The following is a 20,405-nucleotide window of genomic DNA, read 5'->3' on the forward strand; positions in this document are numbered from 1 at the left end:
TGTTCTTCTATTTAAAACCAATCAATATCTCTCTCTGTCAATTCTCTTTTTGCCATACGTATTTGAAAACACTTATTTCAACAGGCTTTTTGCATGTAACTCCTAGTTTTATTACTGCCAGTTTTATGTGTATGATCTTTTACCCTTGCTTTTGTTTTCTTTAAAGTGTTATTTTGAGTTTGCTGTTACTGCTTTTAGTAAGTTGCACTTATATGTTTATGACGCTGTTGTATGGTTTTTATGAATATACTCTGGACATGTTCAGTCAAAAAGTGGGACATAAATATCGATTATATTTGTGGCCTAAAATAAAAAAATCATGTTTTACAAAGCTCATACATTTGCTTCAGCATGAGGCCATTCTGATTAATCAAAAGAAAGCACACTACATGTAATTACGTCTTTATTTCAGGGCCTAGAACAAGAATATGGATGGAAACTGAGGGAAATTATCAAAAATAAATACCAAAGTAGCACGCTACTTGTGATTACGTCTTTATTTCAGGGCCTAGAACAAGAATATGGATGAAAAACTGAGGGAAAGTATCAAAAATAAGTACCAAAGTAGCACGCTACTTGTAATTACGTCTTTATTTCAGGGCCGAGAACAAGAATATGGATGAAAACTGAGGGAAAGCATTGAAAATAAGTACCAAATTGTTTAACTCATCAAGAGACTGCTTGTCTGTTGAAGTGACATTTAAAATAGTAATGGTTTTTTTTATTTTAATTGAAGTTTTCACAATACAATTACAAGAACAAACTAATCTACAAGAAATAAAGAATACCTTCCTAGCGTGTGAGAACACTGAGGCCCAGCACAATAAAGTAGCAGACAAAACTTGTAAAAGTTTTGTGTGCCCTCATGAGGCATGACAGTGACATTTCATTGTGAAAGTTAGCCACACAAATGCAGAATACAGTTGTGTTTTTCTTTCTTGTGGTGTGAAGCCTTTGTTCTGTAAAAGCACATAGGATTCACTTTACACAGAAGTTACCAAAAAGGACGTGGAGTTATTTATAATATTTCAGTTTTGCATAGGTAAACAGAATATTTGTTGTCCACATCTTCAAATCAGGTCCTTGAAAATCATAAAATAGTAGTATGTAAGATGTTTTTTTGGTTGAGTGTGCAAATTTATAGAACTTTTTAACATCCTTGCCTCCCTGTGCCAATTCTAGCACTGTGGTTACAAGGAAGATTGGGTCAGAATGCAGTCCAGAAACAGAGCAGGGGGAAATGTGCTCCACATAACCAAGGATGACCTGATTATTTCAAGTTAAAAAAAAAAAATACTGTCTCAGGCAAAGCAGTCATAAGTTCTTTGCATTTTCTTCTGCCTTCATTGCTTCTTTTGTTATGCTGAAAAAAAGTGGGGTAATTGTTGAAAACTGAAAAAGTCAGAGTTAAAATGTTTCTCGAGAGAGAGAGCATCGCCTCCGTTAGTCTGTCTGACAGACCCCAGACAAGGTTGAGACAAAAGGTTGAAACCAAAATGTGGATACATAATAAACGGATGATACACATTCTCTCTGCATCACGCCTGTAATTATACCATTTCTGCTAAAATTACAGATGCAGCAATTAAAACGTGCATTTTAATTCGAGTGCACAAAAACAATTAGGAACAATGCTGAGGTGTCTCTCCCAGGCAGATCCAAGTGATTTTCGCATTATAAAAGAGAGACAATTTCTTTATTTCAAATGTCAAACAACATTAAAAAAATGTCAAATGTATAACAAAAAGAGACAAGTGCTCTTCTATGCAAGAGCTGCCTATTCAACATTTAGGTGAAGGGATCTCTTTGTCTGTCATTTCTGGTCCATCTTGCACACAATTGTAAGACAACTGCTTAGAGCTCAGCGGTTGCCGTTCCCCTCACCTCATCCCATGTCTATTCTGCATGTTCACACACAGCTATTTCCCTCAACTACTCCTGTAAAACCCGCATTTTTAGGACCCTACTGTATAGTTTACAGTTAATCAGCTTGGAGCAGAAGGATAGCAATGGCAGCAGGTGCATTCTTGGCAGTATATGATTTCCACCTGTTGATATAATTCCATAATTGATTCCTAATGTAGAGTCCTAATGGCTTGCTTCAGTAGTTCATGCCTCCCTGTGGTTCCCACATGGGTAATGAGTGGCTACAGCCTCACAGCAATAAATGTGAATGAGGGCATGGAGGAAAGACTCGATTCCTTTGCACCAACCATGGCATCGGCTGGTTCAAAGTACATCAGTCAATCCCAGTTTAGATTTGGAACAATGTACATCAGGACGGACTATTTCTGTTCTGCGTTAGTGTCACATGCATTCAATGATGCATTCAATGTTTTATGCATTCTTTTTTTTAAGCAACGCAAAAATTGGCATGTAAAATTGTATGCATTTCCCTTGCCCCACCCAAAAATGCATTTTTGTTCTATAACACTGTAGACATATTTTTGGAAAGGAAACTGCTTTTGCAAAACTTGGAGAAGCGTGTGATCTAATGGATAGCTGAGTTGTGTCTAGGACGGTTGAATTAGGTTGGCTCGCTTTAAAATGTGGGTCGAATGTCTCCACCCTGAATGGTAAATCCTCAAGGGTAAAAATAATTATCACGCGATAAGCCAGAAATCAAGTGGATATCTCTTTAGTGATCACCAAAAATATATATGAATTAAGTGTAAAGTTAAGCATTTAAGCAAGATTTGAAATTACTCATCTAGTAGGGAAATATTGTATCAAATTACTATTAGCAATATAAGGTAAATAAATTCTGGGACCCTGATAACTGGAAAAGGAGTTGGTGGTTGTGGTCGTGGTGAGGGGAGATGTAAAGTAGATCACTGTGCTCACTGTTGTTATGGTATTGCTGAGAAATGCTTTGGGCCAAATGAAGAAGGTCAGTCTGCTTCAGGGCCTGCCAATCTTTTTGGGCCAGTGGGAACATTTGGAATTTTGAGGAAGTTCAATGGGCACCAGTCACAAAATGGCTGCCACGGGGTGTGCAACATAATACAGAATGGCTCTCTGTAGGATGTGGTGTAACGGAAAATGACTGCTGAACACAAATTGGCCACCACACCTAAATGAGCAGAAAAAGGGACAGGAACCCAAATTGTGTGGCCACGCTCCTTCCCCATTAGGCATCTTCAACAACGTGAAAAAGACATCTACATCAGGCAACACTGTGGTCGCTCGTAAAAATAAACTCTTTCCTCTATTCAGAATGGAAGGGAGGGAGCGTGGGAGTTCAATCCTGACACCCAATGAAATGTGGGCATGTTTAAGGGGCACAGGCTATTCAATATAGGGGAAGATTTTTGAGGTAACATTTATCAAGACTTTTCAAGGGTGAAATTTAAAGAACTGGCAGGGATCCTGGTCTCTGCAGTGCCTGAATTCAACAGTTTATAAGGTAAAAGAAAATAGAACATCTGCTAACAAAATTTATAATAAATATATGATTGATACAAAAAAGGAATTTGTTATAGTTTTATAATTATTATTGTATTTATGAAGTTTTGTTCATTGCTTAAATCCGATGATAATATATGCTTACCCAGATAATTCACAGGGCAATCCATTACATGAGTTCAGTGGGACTTACTCCCAGGTAAGTGCATATAGGATTGCAGGCTCTGTACCTGAAACCCTGGCTCCCTCAAACTTATCCAGTGTCAGCAGAGCGGGTGGGTGGTACGTGGAAATGAATCATAGAATCATAGAATCATAGAGTTGGAAGAGACCACAAGGGCCATCGAGTCCAACCCCCTGCCAAGCAGGAAACACCATCAGAGCACTCCTGACATATGGTTGTCAAGCCTCTGCTTAAAGACCTCCAAAGTAGGAGACTCCACCACACTCCTTGGCAGCAAATTCCACTGTCAAACAGCTCTTACTGTCAGGAAGTTCTTCCTAATGTTTAGGTGGAATCTTCTTTCTTGTAGTTTGGATCCATTGCTCCGTGTCCGCTTCTCTGAAGCAGCAGAAAACAACCTTTCTCCCTCCTCTATATGACATGCTTTTATATATTTGAACATGGCTATCATATCACCCCTTAACCTCCTCTTCTCCAGGCTAAACATGCCCAGCTCCCTTAGCCGTTCCTCATAAGGCATCGTTTCCAGGCCTTTGACCATTTTGGTTGCCCTCCTCTGGACACGTTCCAGTTTGTCAGTGTCCTTCTTGAACTGTGGTGCCCAGAACTGGACACAGTACTCCAGGTGAGGTCTAACCAGAGCAGAATACAGTGGCACTATTACTTCCCTTGATCTAGATGCTATACTCCTATTGATGCAGCCCAGAACTGCATTGGCTTTTTTAGCTGCCGTGTCACACTGTTGGCTCATGTCAAGTTTGTGGTCAACCAAGACTCCTAGATCCTTTTCACATGTACTGCTCTCAAGCCAGGTGTCACCCATCTTGTATTTGTGCCTCTCATTTTTTCCCCCAAGTGCAATACTTTACATTTCTCCCTGTTAAAGTTCATCTTGTTTGTTTTGGCCCAGTTCTCTAATCTGTCAAGGTCGTTTTGAAGTGTGATCCTGTCCTCTGGGGTGTTAGCCACCCCTCCCAGTTTGGTGTCATCTGCAAATTTGATCAGGATGCCCTTGAGTCCATCATCCAAGTCGTTGATAAAGATGTTGAATAAGACCGGGCCCAAGACAGAACCCTGTGGCACCCCACTAGTCCCTCTTCTCCAGGATGAAGAGGAACCATTGATGAGCACCCTTTGGGTTCGGTCAGTCAGCCAGTTACAAATCCACTGAGTGGTAGCATAGTCAAGACCGCATTTTACCAGCTTTGAAATGAAATGAAATGAAATAATACAAATGGAAAATTCTTATCTCACATTTAGTGTCCCATCTGCAACAGGAGGGTTTGGGGTTTGTTTTTGTTTTTTAAAACACAGTACAGTTAAAACACACAGTGGATAACAGTAAATAAATACCTTTGGATCTGCTTCCCAACACTGGAGCATCAATTCTGCAAAGCTTCCAGGGCAGCTGCTGGGAATGGTCAGTCTCTGTAATAGAAGCAAGACAACAGTTGGACAACCAAGGGACTAGAAATGAACAGCAGAAGATAAACCCCAGCTCCCATATGAAAGCAGATCTTCCAATGTTCTCAGTAAAAGAAAGAAAGAAAGAAACTATACCACAAAGTACAGGAATTAGCAAGCACTGGAATAGGCAAAAGCCCTGTAGAACAGATTGTTTTTGTTTGGAGACAAATCAAGCTGTCTCTGTGCCATTTCAAAGAGAGATGATCTTCTAGCACCAAGAATGATGGATCCTTTACCACTGAATTTTACAATTCATGGTTTGAGATAGGTCATCTATTATGTGCCACCCAGACCAATTCTAACCATTCTAGAGGTTTCCTCCTTGGAAGCAACCACACTCTTAATGTAACTTAGAGAGTTTCTTACACTCACACAGCAAGAATATGTTGTTTTATAAATAGATATGAAATTTCTGAATCTCTTCTCTATTCTGAGTGAGTATGAAGCAAACCTTATCCAGCATACTACCTCTGGAAAAGGAGAAAAGCCCTAAGATCTTACAATAATTCCATTCCTCAGTCTATAGTCTTCATTAATATACTATCCTCCTGCCTGGAAACCAGGCTCTTCAAAACTGTACTAGGGATACTGTCCCATAATTTTATTCCTCTAATATTTTTAATTTCAAGAACAAGTCCACAGGTTCTTATTATGACTGTAAATAGCTCTGTATATGTATTTCCCAATGTTTCCCCAATTCTGCATCCCTGCATATATTTGAGATAGTATTCTTCCCACGTACAAGATCAGTTTATTTGAACTACAAACCATAAACATCAAATGCAGTAGATATTATTTATTGTTCTTATTCCAATTAATCCTTCCTTGGGCAGCGCATGTTCAAGTATCTCACATTAGTTCTCATCAGCTATTTTGTATGTGTACTAATATTTACTGGCGTCCATTAGCTATTTTGAATTAAGCGCTAGATTGTGCTAAGCAGTCTTCTAATAAAGTTCCTACTTAACTGGAACAATCCACTATCACTCCCAGTTAACCATGAATAATCCGAGTTGCATAAGAATCTGACTTCTGAACAAACATTCTAGTAGATGAAAACTACCATGATCAAGAAAAGCAAGATGAATCAAACACAGAGGTTTTAGAACCTGTTTATTGAGTTATTAGTATTGTTGGGCTTTGCAGAGGTACCATGTAGATATTGTAGAGCTGTCATGGTAACACACTTTCCTTAACAAGGTATCCTACTATGGTCTCTGGCCAAAATAAGTGCTAAGAATCTCTTAAAAGTGAAATTGAAGAAGGCCTGAACCCACATCTAGTCAACCTCATCATTAGTTCATCATTGGACTAAAGGAAGATGTTACAGTTGCTTTTTAGAAATCTGAAGCAAATATACTTAAGCACAATTTTCCTGTGTGTATATATACTCAATTTTTTCTAGTAAATGGAACTTTTGAGTGGTTAAACTACTGCAGGGTTAATGCCATGGCAGAAGGAAGGGTTAAGTCATTTTTGATGCTTCAGAGAAACAACTGTACATGGCCTTAGATTTAGTAGGGTAAGAATGCTAAAGTCACCCTTCATCATACATTTATTGACGAACTGATGAAGCCATACAAGAAGCCTAATTAAGTGTTGCAAGAATAACTAACATGTAAATACTCAAATACCTTAAATAACAACATTATTCAAGAGTGGGAAGAAAACTCTCATATTGCAAATATTGACATAAGATTGAAATACTTACTGCCAACGTGAACAATTAGTAACCTAGCGACAGAAGGCAGACACAGTGCCAAAAGCAGATTTGTGTACAAGCACAAAAACCTGATATCTTCATGCTGTGATCAACATATAAGAATGCGTCTACACACTTTCAGTAATGCAATTAGCTATCTAAAAAAACAACCTTTTCATTGAGAAAGATTCTATTGATTAACACAATTGACCCAATTATACAAAGCAATCAAATCTGAACTTCTGTCCACTCACGTGGCTCCCTAAGGTTGCCATGACCTGCACGCCACTTTGTCACATAAGCTAAACAAAACAGATATCTATATAAGTGTAATGGGACCTTCAAGAATTTATGAACGGCTGTGTGTTAAAAGCAAGAATGAAATGCAAACTCAGGAAAGAATGCTATTGGGGGGGGGGATAAAAACCCCCATAAAATATACATAGCAAGTGCTAATCAAATATGCAATCATTAAATAATGAGTACCACAAATGTGAAAAACTTTTATACCAAAAGTATGTTCAAGAAGTCTACTTGGCATAAACAAAGTAGCAATGACACTTGATACTCAGTCAAGTCATTTGCCTAAAAATACAACTGATAGTCTAGCAATGGCATTTGTCTGTAACCCTCACTGTTCCAGGAGTTGGAAAATGAGTTACTAAAAGACATGTAATCATCACTTGCATCCATCTTACTTGAGTAGAATGTTATTTGTCAGGTAATATATAGGTAGCAGGTCCCAAAGAGTGTCATACTCTAATAAAAGTGACATTTCTAAGTAGTAATTTGATGTTAGATAATGACATCTCTAATATGAACTTTTATATTAGGATTGTGTTTTGGAGTTTAAAACACGTAAGTACCAAGAAAAACTCTAGTGGAATGAGGAAGAAGTCATTTAAAGAACTGATATTTCACTTAAGAGTCGGTATGGTTTAATGAGCAGAGTACTGGACCTGGATTATGGAAATATGGGTTCAGATCCCCAGCTAGGAATCTCACGTGGTGGAACTGGGCAAATTGCCATTTCTCAGCCTAATCTATGTCACAGGGTTGTGAGGATAAAATGTGTGCTGGTCTAAACACATTCTAAATTGAGGAAGGATGCAAATTCTTCAGCATTCTTTTCGTAACCTACAGGATAGATGAGTCTGAAAGTCTTAATTATTACTCATTAAAGGTAAAGGACCCCTGACAGTTAATAAACAGTGTACTTCCACAATCAACCATTCTAAGGGTTGTAATCTGCTCTAACTATAACAAGAGAGAAATTCTGCCTGGGACAAAAGTGAGGTTTAGTAGTTCTCTCACCGTAGCGAAAACTTTAGGTCACAAAGCAAATCCAAAGCAATGTGCTTTCCACAAAGAACATTGGGAACTGTAGGTTAACTCCTCAGAGAGCTACAATTCCCAGCACCCTTTAACTACAGTTCTCTGGAGGATGTAATGAACTTTTAAATTGTGTTACATGTGCTTTAAAAGGGCAACAAACATAGTCTGCAGACTGACGGCTGAGAGGGAACTTGGAACTCAGACCCCATCTAAATTATGTATTTACAGCAGTACCATACCACTTTATAAACAGTCGTGCCTTTCCCCCAAGGAATCCTGGGAAATGTTAGTTGTTAAGACTTCCGTGAGTTGTTAGGGGACCCCTATTCCCTTCACAGAGCTACAATTCCCAGAGTTTCCTGGTAAGAGAGATTAACTGGTAACCATTCTGGGAAGTGTAGTTCTCGGAGAGGGACAGGGGTCCCCTAATAATTCACAGCATCCTTAACAAACTAACAGTGCCCAGGATTCTTTAGGGTACGATACTGATTTATGTATAGTACAGATGGGACCTTCGAGACATACAGAGTTGATCCAATTCTGTCCAGCAGGGACTTCTATCAGCAAACGTTTGCCTCTCCTATGCAGCCCCCCACTACCTTCTATGCTGTTCTGAGGGTCCCCCAACCCTCTGGAGCAGATCCAGAAGGCATAGAGTGAGGGTGGAAATTGGCAAAAACCACCTCTCTCCTCCTCCTCCTCTCTCCCACTTTATGTTGGCAGAAGTTTCTACTGTCAAGTGATTCTGTCTGCATAGAAACACCATACAGCACTTAACCAATTTATTAAGATTTTTAAAACGTTAGAAAGAAACAAAAATATTTCACAGCTTTAATAAGCAGGCAACAATTTGACACCATATTTTTAAAAAAACAAACAAAAAACAAAAACAGAATCAGTATGGTAATCTTACCCAGTGACATCAGTTTCCAAACATCACTGTAGTGTTCTATTCAAAAACATGGGCACCATAACTTTTGCTCTATTGTCCGGACACTAAAAATTATATAACACCTCAATGACCATTAGAGGTTTTTATTCATCATTTCCAGTCCACTGAAGAAATTGGCAGGCCCTTGCTTTCCATTAAAATCAAAGTCAGCACTCATATATTTAACATTATTCCCTCACATTCCCTCTTCTACGCAAACTTCAGGCAGAATAGTCAATCTAGATAAAGTTCAATAGTTCTATGTTCCATTTATTTCAACAGAGAGAACGTTGAGCACTGGAACCAATGAGGTTTTTAAAGTGCCTAATTTTGGCTGGATCATGTCCATACTAAGCAGAGCAGCGATCTAAGTGGTCAACATGGTATACACTATACATCTTATACACCAGATTCCCATATCCAACTATGAAACCAAAGCACTGGTGTATATGGGGGAAATTTGTGTCTCGATCGCCTCGTCCCCAAGGGAAGAAATATTGTGCTGAACTAATAAGCTTTTCTTCACGCTTAGAAATGGAACACATACAGATTACACCTTATTATTCTAAACTTATACTGTAGGAAGTTACAAGCATAAGGTTGTTCTGAATTAAGGAAATATTCCCAACTAAGTTGGGTGTTCCATATGGTTTCCCAGACAGGACAGCCAACCTAACATTCAATAAGAACTTTTAAAAGGCAGGAGGTGGTTTAAACATTAATTCACTCCCACCTGTATTTCTAGGAATATTTTTTCCCCTAATAACACTTTAAAGCGTCTAAAACCATTGGGGAATCCAGCTATATATATAAAAGAATTCAAGAAGCCGAGCTGTCGCTTTTTAGCCAAGTAGCTTTTTATTAAGTAACGTACCCACAACCTTCCAGTCTGCCTAGATAGAGGATTTCCATACTTGGTGTGTGACACAGCCACAACTTTAATTTTTTTCCCCTTTAGTGGGGGGAAAGAAAGAAAAACCCGTACTTCGTGTCTTTGACATCAAGGAGCCATGCGTTCAAATAAACGCTCACATGTTCAACTACCTGAAAGCCTCAATTTGTAGGAAGAAGAAAAGCAACGCTGGGGACCCTGTACAAAGGGTGTTTACGCCACTGAAGTTCTTTTGAAATGGAAAGACACCGCATGAGGAAGCTTGCAACTATGGCAGAGCCTTACCAGTACCAGTGAGGATCTCATCTTCAATGTAGCCGAGAACGTAGGTGGCAAAACTGTAATTTCCCTCTTTTTTAAACTATTTTTTCTTCTTTTATTTTTGAAATCCTCATCTAAGTGGCAGTTTCTTGTACTATAGTGACTCCTGCTGGGAGAGTTAAGTTGAAGTAGCTGAAGGTCTCTTACAGATATATCAACTCCCGGCCAGTATAAAGATGTCCTAAACGCAGGAGATGGAGTTAAACTGTTCCCCTACCTTGGACGCAATGGCTTCTTTCATCACTAAGAACAAACCCCTAGGTTTTACAATTGAGACTGAGAAACTAGTACAGTACTTGTACAATTTTTGATCTACAGCATCACGATGTGAAGCTGCAACAATTAGATGTAAAGGGTCCATTCATGAGGAATAACATCACTTTGACCCTTTGTGTTAGCTCCTACTGCTAATCTTTCCATACGCGTGAACTTACTTTCAATTTGAAGATGAAAAAGTCTTTTGCAAAACCCAATACTGTTTTCTGATCTATGTACCTGAATGTAGAAACGTAGTCTTACCTCGTTTTTTTCCACTACAAGCCAAGCTACTTGTAATCCTTCCAAGCCTTTAAAGGGGACCTCCCTTGTTAGCATCTCCCAGAGAACCTGGAATAGAAAAAAAGGAAAGAATTTTTATTTCTGTACTTTGTATTTTAAATACATTATTAAGCCTTGATACAGCACTATCTGTATCCAATTACCAGGCAACCAGAGTCCATTTGCAAGAACATGGACATATATTTGTGTGCAAGATCCCCACACTAAATTAAATTTGAATATCTCTCAGTTTTTTATGATAAAGAGAAGTGTGGGGTTATATTTTGGTTGTAAAATACACAAGGCTGAAATCTTTCTTTGCTCCTCAGTTGCTCAAGTCTGGTGGTTGAGACTCGCTTCTGCCTCCGTCCATTTATTCTTCCACTAAAATGTCCAAACTGATGTCTGTGTACATGGACACGGTTATTTCGTTAGTTGCTGTCTTCTTTTGTGCAGCCAAACACATTATACAAATCTCGATCTGGTTTATCCAGTCCTGATGCATCGTCTCTGAAAAAGACAGCTATGCAAATGGAGACGAAGAAGAACTTCCATGAAGAAAGGCTGAGGAAGTCATACAAATGAAGTTTGGGGAAAACCTACCCTCTTGGGCATGGGATAGTTCACTTTGCATGAAATGACTTCTGATTCAGAAGCAGTAAATAAAAATCAAACCATAAGGAAAAAACAACAGTGAATAGATATTCAAGGCAACCAGAAAAAAACACAAGTAGTGAGCCACAGTAAGCTGCTATGTATGCAAACCCTGCTTTTTCTTTTTTTTCTTTAATGCTACCACTCTAGAAGTTTGATGAACAAAGCTCACAGGAGCTTTAGTCTTTAACTCAGGAGCATATGCATGGCTCCCAAAATGTTACTGGCAATGGCAGCTGAGGCTTCCCAAGAAAACAGGACTACCTGTTCTCCATACATTGTGCTGGAGAAACATTACAAGCCCAGTGGATCGCTAGCTACCAATTCTAGTTAGGAAAGAAGTCTGGGTGTTTTGCATGGCTGAACTATCTTAAAAAGCTGGGTTAAAAGAAGTGTCTCTCTCACTCACTCTATAAATAGGTTTTCATATCCAAGGCAACACATGCTCAGTGTAATAAAGACGAATCTTACTGGATCTACATTTCTAAAGGGAAATTTATTACACGAAACCCCTGCAATTAAATATATATACAAATTCACTGGTAAAAGGAATCCTGTTGAACTGATATTTAAATTGAATATGCTGTGACAATTTCAGAGTTATCATCATTATCCCATAAGCATTCCCCCTATCAGGTAGAAAGACTGCATATTATTTTCTGCCTCACGCAGGAGGATATGTCTACTCATGGGAGCACAGGCATTTCTAATGGCTAAGGAACTATTGGACAGACCACAGGAATCCTAAGACTTGATATGGCATTTGGATAGGTAGGCCAACTATGTGTTAAACAGTCTGACTGCAAACTCATTTACTTACAAGTATATTTCATTCATTTAAGTGGAAGCCCCTTGTAGACAAGTTGCAGTACAATCCTAGGACCTGTTATCTCACAGATACAAGCCCCATTGTTTCCCACAGAACTTACAACCAAGTAAGGCTTCAAGGGATTTTTATCCTAAAGTGCCCCGGTCTCATGAAATTGTTTGCCAAATCTCAAAAAGTTATGTGAATTATAGGAAAAACTAACTAATATATGCAATCCTTCCTAATGTTCTTGTGATTTATTCAGAAGAGGCAACTTCAAGTTGACCAAGGAAAAAACCATGGACCTATGGATTGACAGCATTATATTGTGCTATGGTGGGAAAATGCCCCCCCCCCCACTTTAACATTGTAAATAGAAGATAGAAAACAATATAATAGTTCAATGAATACAACCCATTCTGGCAGGGGAAAACCCAGGGAAAAAATAAATAAAAGAAAGGCCATGGATTCTGCCAGCAGAATGCCATTTCTCGACATCTTCACTCTTTTACATTTGAAAAGGATTCTACTCTTTGTTATCAGAATTTCAGCTGCACTTCAACGGATGAAAAGCAGATGTCTGTCTAGCACAAAAGCCACTTGTAAGTGCTCTAAATTGTGATACCAGGCTGTTCAAAACTTGTATTTATGGATGAGATTGTTTAAAAAGAAAAATAGACACGATTTTCATGGATTAATTCTTTATCTTCAAAACACATTGTTGGCGTAAAGGGTTGTGGCTTGGAGAAGTTGAAGACCTATGAAGAGGAAAGCTTGGCTGAACCGATGGCTGGAGAATGTAAGCCAGTGCACTACTAATGGTGCAAATCTACGCACTTGTAGACACAGTTCCACTGAGTTTAATGGGGTTTACGCGTACGTAAATGGGTTAAGAATTGCAGTCTAATCCCAACCCCACTTACTTGGAAATAATTTCTATGGAATTAAACAGACTTTACTTCTGAAGAGACATGGTTAGGACTGAACGGCAAAAGTTCTATCTAGATCAGAAATTAAATGCACCCAAGCTTATCCTTGTGTAATCTATAAATATTTAACTAAGCGCCAACGTGCAAATTTTTCATGCAGAGGGTTAACAGTGTAGTCAAATGCACAAGTAGTGAGCCAACATGAAGTTCCTTTGTGTGCTCTTTCAATGTTATACTTTCAGGTAATTTTTCAAGTTATTTTCATTGTGGGGGAAATCCAAGCTGAAAAGAGAGACTCTCTGAACTGAACTTGCACATATCTGCCATTGTGATATAACAACTTATCCTATTTAAACCAGTCTAAAGATGGGATAAAGATTAAGGCACTTATTCCTATACCTGAACTTCATCCCTCCATTGAGATGGATTTCCTCTGAAAACAATGCCTAAATTACAGATTAAGTTAACTGTTCAGTAAGAAATCAATGTAATCCAAAATAAAAAAATTCCTTCCAGTAGCACCTATCTACTAATGTAATCCAAGTTAGTCATGGCGTCTAACTTTTCACACTGATTTCAAAGGCACCCATATGCTATATGAACTATATGAATTCAACCCTATGTCTTCAGATCTTATGATTTTCTGAGTGAGAATGAAAAACTGACCGGCATTGGTGGCTTTGAGCTTTGCGGTTCAATGGATCAATGGAGCGTGGATCAACAGGATTGGGTGAAGAGTACTCCTCACCCTGACATGTTGTAAGTGGTATTGGGCTTTGGGACCCAATATTTCTTCCTCATCCCTTCCCCAATCTCCTTACTTTATATTGAGGGGAATGTCTGCCCTAGGAGAGTCTTTCCTAACCCAGGACACGGAACCCATTAGTTTAGTCTTAAGAAGAGTGGGGAGTAATTTTCTAAAGATCTCTGCCATGGGTTGCAAAGACAACCACCCACAATAAGTATTTATTGTTGTTAGTCTCAGTTCTAACACTAATAATTATTACTGTTATTGTTAGTGCTATGGTTTGTTACTGGTTATGAGTGCTATGGTTTGTTCCTGGGTCCTTGGTGTTTGTCCTATCAGGATTGGAGAGTAATATCTGAACAGGATGACAGAGAAACATAGGCAAAACACGCACCACAAGAATCATGTTGAAGAAAAGATGTCAACAAAGTGTGTCTGTGTGCAAGAAATACTGAGGCAGCTGTAAAGGAATGAGCACACAAGTACACATTCAACAGATTTGTGTGCCTTGTATGTCTGTCAGTGTGCTGATAGAGCTTCCTGCATCTGTCTTTTTGAGGAGAGGGTATTTTATAGATTGTTACGAATTGCATGTGTTTTTGTATTAACATGTTGATATCACAATGTATTTATGTTTAAGGTTTTTAAATACAGTCGTACCTTGGAAGTGGAACGGAATCCGTTCCAGAAGTCCGTTCGACTTCCAAAACATTCAAAAACCAAAGCACAGCCAATCGGAAGCCACAGAAGCCCCGTCAGACATTCAGGTTCCAAAGAACGTTCGCAAACCGGAACACTCACTTCCAGGTTTGCGGCGTTCAGGAGCCAAAACGTCCAAGTACCAAGGCGATCGGAATCCAAGGTACGTCTGTACACTGCAAGCCACTCGAAGGTCTCTGTGTGACACGTGACTACCAATTCTAAGAATAAAAATGTTTTTAAAAATATTACAACCAGCACTATCTTTTCCTGGCTTTGTGTTAGATGAGACTTGAGGGGCCTTGAGCTGAATCTGGCCTCTCCAAAGATAATTTTTTTGAACGTGTATGGTAGTGTACAAAGAAACAGGCTACTCACCACACCATACGAATAAGTGTCACATGTTTCAGATACTGGCAGACTCTGGATAACTTCTGGAGCCATCCAAGGAAAGGTACCAACCAGAGACATGTGTGTTGTATGGGAGTGGAATCTTGAAGCACCAAAATCGCATATCTAGAAAAAGCAGTATATAAACAAAAATGAGCGTCCACATTTTTTTGAGCCGGGGGGACAACTATGATGCAAAATAGGGTGCAACAGCAAATAAACTTTATAGGTGCTTTATATTTTCCTACCTTTAATACTCCATCACCAGCTATGACCACTGAAAATTTAAAAAGAAAGAAATAATGTAAATAGTTGTCATGCAAATTATTTAATGATGATGGGCTTGTACATACTGGAAAGCACAGTTCATATCATTTCTCTAGCCGAATCGTCTGGCAATAAATCTAACTGACACTGAAATATCTCATACTGAATTGTCCATGGCCACCAAAGAAATATTGATATTAGGGTTGATAGCTTACTGAGAGTAAACTCAGCGCGTTATGACAGTGGAGAAGAAAATACTCAGTGTCAAAAATTATTGAGGAGCGAGACTGAAGATAAAACTGTCGGATATTATAATGCCATGTCATATAAATCTATACTGTAGGCATGACACCTGGCATATTCAGAGTACCACAGAGCAGGAGGTGTCAGATAAGGAACAGCCAATATAATCTAGCAATTGGAGCACCTACTCTCAACAAAAAATCTAAAATATTCACAGTACTATAGTTTAGGGAGAAAAGAAGACGACTGAGTGAGAAAATGACGTGGGTTTATAAAATTATGTAAACTGTTGAAGAGAGTGAACAGAGGGATCTATCTATCAATCATCTATCTATCATCTATCTATCTATCTATCATCTATCTATCTATCTATCTATCTATCTATCTATCTAATATAACTCGGAATATTAGGATTTGGGATCAATTTACATATAAAGAATAAATCTTTACACATAGCATAATTAACATAGTATACACACAACCACATAGCTTTAAAGTAGATTAGAAGACATTAACCGTTTATAGGTAAAACGTAAAAAGGTATAGGACCCCTGGACGGTTAAGTCCAGTCAAAGGCGCCTATGGGGTTGCAGCGCTCATCTTGCTTTCAGGCTGAGGGAGCCGGCGTTTGTCCATAGACAGCTTTCTGGGTCATGTAGCCACCATGACTAAACCACTTCTGGCGCAATGGAACACCGTGACGGAAATCAGAGCACATAAGAGACGCCATTTACTTTCCTGCTGCTCCTATTTATCTATTCGCGCTAGTATGCTTTTGAACTGCTAGGTTGGCAGAAGCTGGGACAGAGCAACGGGAGCTCACCCTGTCAAGTGAATTCGAACAGAAGGTCGGCATTTCAAATTTGCACAACCGGGTGAGCTCCTGTTGCTTTGCCCCAGCTTTGGGCAGCCTAGCGGTTCGAAAACATACCAGTGCAAGTAGATAAATAGGTACCGCTGCGGCGGGAAGGTAAATGGCGTTTCCGTGCCCTCTGGCACTCGTCACAGTCTTCCGTGCAGCAGTAGTGATTTAGTCATGCCGGCCACATGACCCAGAAAGCTGTCTGTGGGCGAACACCAGGTCCCTTGGCCGGAAAAGTGAGATGAGCGCCGCAACCCCATAGTCGCCTTTGACTGGACTTAACCATCCATGGGTCCTTTACCTTCCCTTTTAACGGTTTATAACAGACAATTAGCAAAACAGAACCTCTTCTATTCAGAACAAGAATACCCCTATGTAGCAGGTGCTGCTGGCCAATAACAGGGAAAGGGTGTTGCCTTCATGCTGGGGTGGGCAACCTGTGGCCCAGGACTGCAACTGACATCATCCCCAATCATTGGCCATGCAGGCTGTAGTGATGGGAACTGGTGCCCAACAATATTTGGAGTAGTACACAGGTTTCTCTCTCACCATGCACCATGCCCTGTTTTGACCTTGTTCATTAGTGTGTTCATCATTCTTTGTTTTATAATTCACTTAAAATGTAAAGATTTTAAGATTGGTGTTGCTGGTCCCCGTTTCGTGTCAGTGTTCAAAGTCACAGGTGTTATATAGTCCTGACTATTTTGCCAATGCCTAACTTTATTTTGTAGTAACGGATTTCAAAACAACTTTTACGGGGTGGGGGCGGGAATAAAATGTTTAAAAATGAAAGTTCTATTTTTTTTTTTTAAAAAAAAAACCTTTCCCAAAACATTGGGGCTGGATGTTTGTCTAATCCAACATGGAGTTCTCCTACTCTGTCAGAAGGGCCATCAAATAATTGGTCAAAGTATTAGAATACCCAGCAATAAATACTAAAAAGGCACAACATTAAATAAATTACAAGATTGATCGACCACATTTCAAACAAAACGTTTTCCGAAGCAGTTTCCCGAAGTTATCTGTGTTTGCAGACAAAACTTTACACAGAATTGTGAATGTTTGGTTTTCAGTATCTAAGTACCAGTTATAAAATATATTTTACGTAGAGGTAACATTGGATTTCTCTGGTCAAAAATCAAGAAAAGAAAATGAGGCACAGCCCGTTTTAATGTGATTGTAAGAGAAAAATCCTTTCAGGATAAAAGCAACAACTAATAGCAACATTACTGTGAAATAAGGCCCCTTTCATCCTCCCCCCCCCCTTTGCACGTTAGTTTTGGGTGTATCCCACAGTACTAATCCCATTTGGCACAAAGCAATTCTATCTTGCATAACAGCCATAGAGATTCATGAACTGCAGTTACTACCAAGCACGAAGAGATCAATGGATGAAAAACTACAGATATTTTGTGTTGAACTTGGTTCAACAGCCTCTCACCTGGAGCATTAACAATAGCTTAAGCCATTTTCTTGACAAGGACATGGCTTGCAACTCATAGCATGTTTTTTCATGGCTGGAGAACTCTTTAACATATTTTAACTCATTGTGCAACTAGAGCAACAGATTAGGACCATGTGACCCTCCAGTTCACTCCAATTCCCATCAGCCCCACCCAGTATGGCCAATAGAGATGCACATTCCACAAGGCAGTGGGCGCAATCCAGACTAAGGGCCTCTCCACACTTACCATTTACAGAACAGTTGCTGGTCGATCCAACGTTTTTAAAAGTGAATACAGTCGTACCTTGGAAGTCGAACGGAATCCAAAACGTCCAGAAACCAAAGAGCGGCTTCTGATTGGCTGCAGGAAACTCCTGCAGCCAATCGGAAGCCGCAGAAGCCCTGTCGGATGTTCAGGTTCCAAAGAAAGTTCGCAAACCGGAACACTCACTTCCAGGTTTGTGGCATTCAGGAGCCGAAATGTCCGAGTACCAAGGCCAAGTACCGAGTACCAAGCCCAAGTACTGAGTTCGGGATCCAAGGTATGACTGTATGTAACTAATTGTCTGCATCTTTGGCCACAGTCATTATTAGAGAGTGAGTGTGGAGTTTTCCTTTCCACGCTAATGGAGGGTTCTGCCCAAACTGAGAAAAGTTCCATGGCTGTAGTCACTCTCCTAATGTAGCCTTAACATCCTTCCAGGCAATTATTGTTGGTGCTATGAGCCTGCACATGGGGATAGCACTTTTGTGATTTATTTATTTTTAAAATTATGCCTACTGTTCAAGAATACAGTGGTACCTCAGTTTAAGTACTTAATTCGTTCTGGAGGTCCATTCTTAACCTGAAACTGTTCTTAACCTGAAGCACCACTTTAGCTAATGGGACCTCCTGCTGCCGCTGCGCTACCAGAGCCTGATTTCTGTTCTCATCCTGAAGCAAAGTTCTTAACCTGAAGCACTATTTCTGGGTTAGCAGAGTTTGTAACCTGAAGCGTATGTAACCTGAGGTACCACTGTACTGATCTTGTGGGGGTAGAGGAGATTAGAAAAGGAACTACATGTTTGCCTGAACAATGGTGACTCTGGTTATTGTGATGAAATTTCGTATGCAGCTCATGACTGCTGCCAAGGCCATCATTTCTACCTGTCATGTATCTCCTTTGAACTGAGCTCATAAACTTAACATCTTCCACTGGCTTGAGGGAAGGGGCATAAAAAATTGTCTGCCAAATCTAGGGCTCCCATACACCCGGAATTTCGTGGACATAGCTGGGATTCGGCCATTGTAACCAACACCCGGGTGGAAAATCTCTGAATGAAAAAGCAGGGTTTTGAGTACAATATCTGGGAAAATTAGCTGAAGGACGCTGACATTGTGTGGCAACATGCCTCAAAATCCCCCAAACCCCAGCAACTATTCCACTATAAATGGTAGGTATGGGGAGGCCCTAGGTTACTTGCAGATGTTCCACTGAAAAGCCCTATAGAAAGTTAATCATGACTAACTTAGTGCCCTCTAAAATACATGGGACAATTAACTTATCCTGGAATCTAACCTAATGTGTTCTGATTTTGCCACTGTCCAGAGGTGCACGAAAACTCTGCTTACCTAAATGCCTCTTAGAATAATTGTACAGAATGGTAAAGTTCAAGGAAGCTAAAAAGAGAACAAGCTAAATACACTTTGTTGAAGACAAACAGGATTAGAGGCGAATCGAAACATGTTTTGAAGTGTTTCCCAGCAATGCTTAGTAAGCATTTTAACTGAAGGTAGAATCGCTTTCCTGCGTTCAGTAACTAGCACTGAAAAACCATGATTTGCAAGAGAAACAAGAACATGTAAATTCATGCTGTTTTACCATTTCGGGACTTCAGATCTCGGTGAATTACTTTGACTGGAGCCTCCATATGCAAATAGTGCATTCCTAAAAGGAAATGGTTTTTAAAAAGAAAGGAAGAAAATCTATGTTATAACATGATCACTTCTTATCAGCACTTCACAAGCCAAATGCAAATCTTGGAGCAATTCATGTATTTCAATTCTGTGGTGAGGAAGACACACATTCAAATAAAAAAAAAATACTCAGGGAAGGAAAGGGTATGTGCATTTTTCACGAACGGCTACATAGCACAAGTCTCTCCCCCTCCCCAAAGTAGCAAGTGAGCAGGCCTTCAATTATTTATGTATAGCCTTTATACCGTATTTTTCCGTGTATAACATGCCCCTGTGTATAAGACGCCCCCAATCGTATGCCTGCTCACCGCCAGCAAGTGGAAATCGCCCAACCAATTGCCGCTGACAATCTCCTAATCACGGTGATTGGGCCAATCGCCCGTAGTACCATTGCACTACCCATGTATAAGAGAAGCCCAAAATTTTAAACTATTTTTTAAAAGAAAAAACCCTTGTCTTATACATGGAAAAGTACGGTATGCCACATTTCTGTCAAGGCATCCTAGGTAGTATACAATTTTAAAATCCTAAAACATATGAATGGTTAACTATATGTTGTAAGCCACCCAGAGTGGCTGGGGAAACCCAGCCGGATGGGTGGGATATAAATAATAAAATTCTTCTTCTTCT

The 20,405-nt window shown here is 39.6% G+C and overlaps 1 protein-coding gene across 17 annotated transcripts in view; it reads right to left on the bottom strand.

Moving 5' to 3' along the window:
* Positions 1-20,405, bottom strand: part of MAP3K20 (mitogen-activated protein kinase kinase kinase 20) — an 80,997-nt gene that overhangs the window by 24,803 nt on the left and 35,789 nt on the right. For all 17 annotated transcript variants that reach the window (XR_014518057.1, XR_014518058.1, XR_014518059.1 and 14 more), the window contains exons 5-9: positions 19,681-19,746; positions 15,251-15,279; positions 14,991-15,128; positions 10,757-10,843; positions 4,943-5,017 (exon numbers count right to left, since the gene is read on the bottom strand). Coding sequence is in view for 4 of the 17 variants with exons in the window: in XM_083469191.1 (XP_083325317.1) it covers positions 4,943-5,017; positions 10,757-10,843; positions 14,991-15,128; positions 15,251-15,279; positions 19,681-19,746 (395 nt within the window). In the remaining 13 variants the exon portion in view is untranslated. The remainder of the gene's footprint in view (positions 1-4,942; positions 5,018-10,756; positions 10,844-14,990; positions 15,129-15,250; positions 15,280-19,680; positions 19,747-20,405) is intronic.

This window comes from Podarcis liolepis (assembly GCF_965112155.1).
Source record: "Podarcis liolepis genome assembly, chromosome: 1".
In the NCBI taxonomy this organism is placed as follows: Eukaryota; Metazoa; Chordata; class Lepidosauria; order Squamata; family Lacertidae; genus Podarcis; species Podarcis liolepis.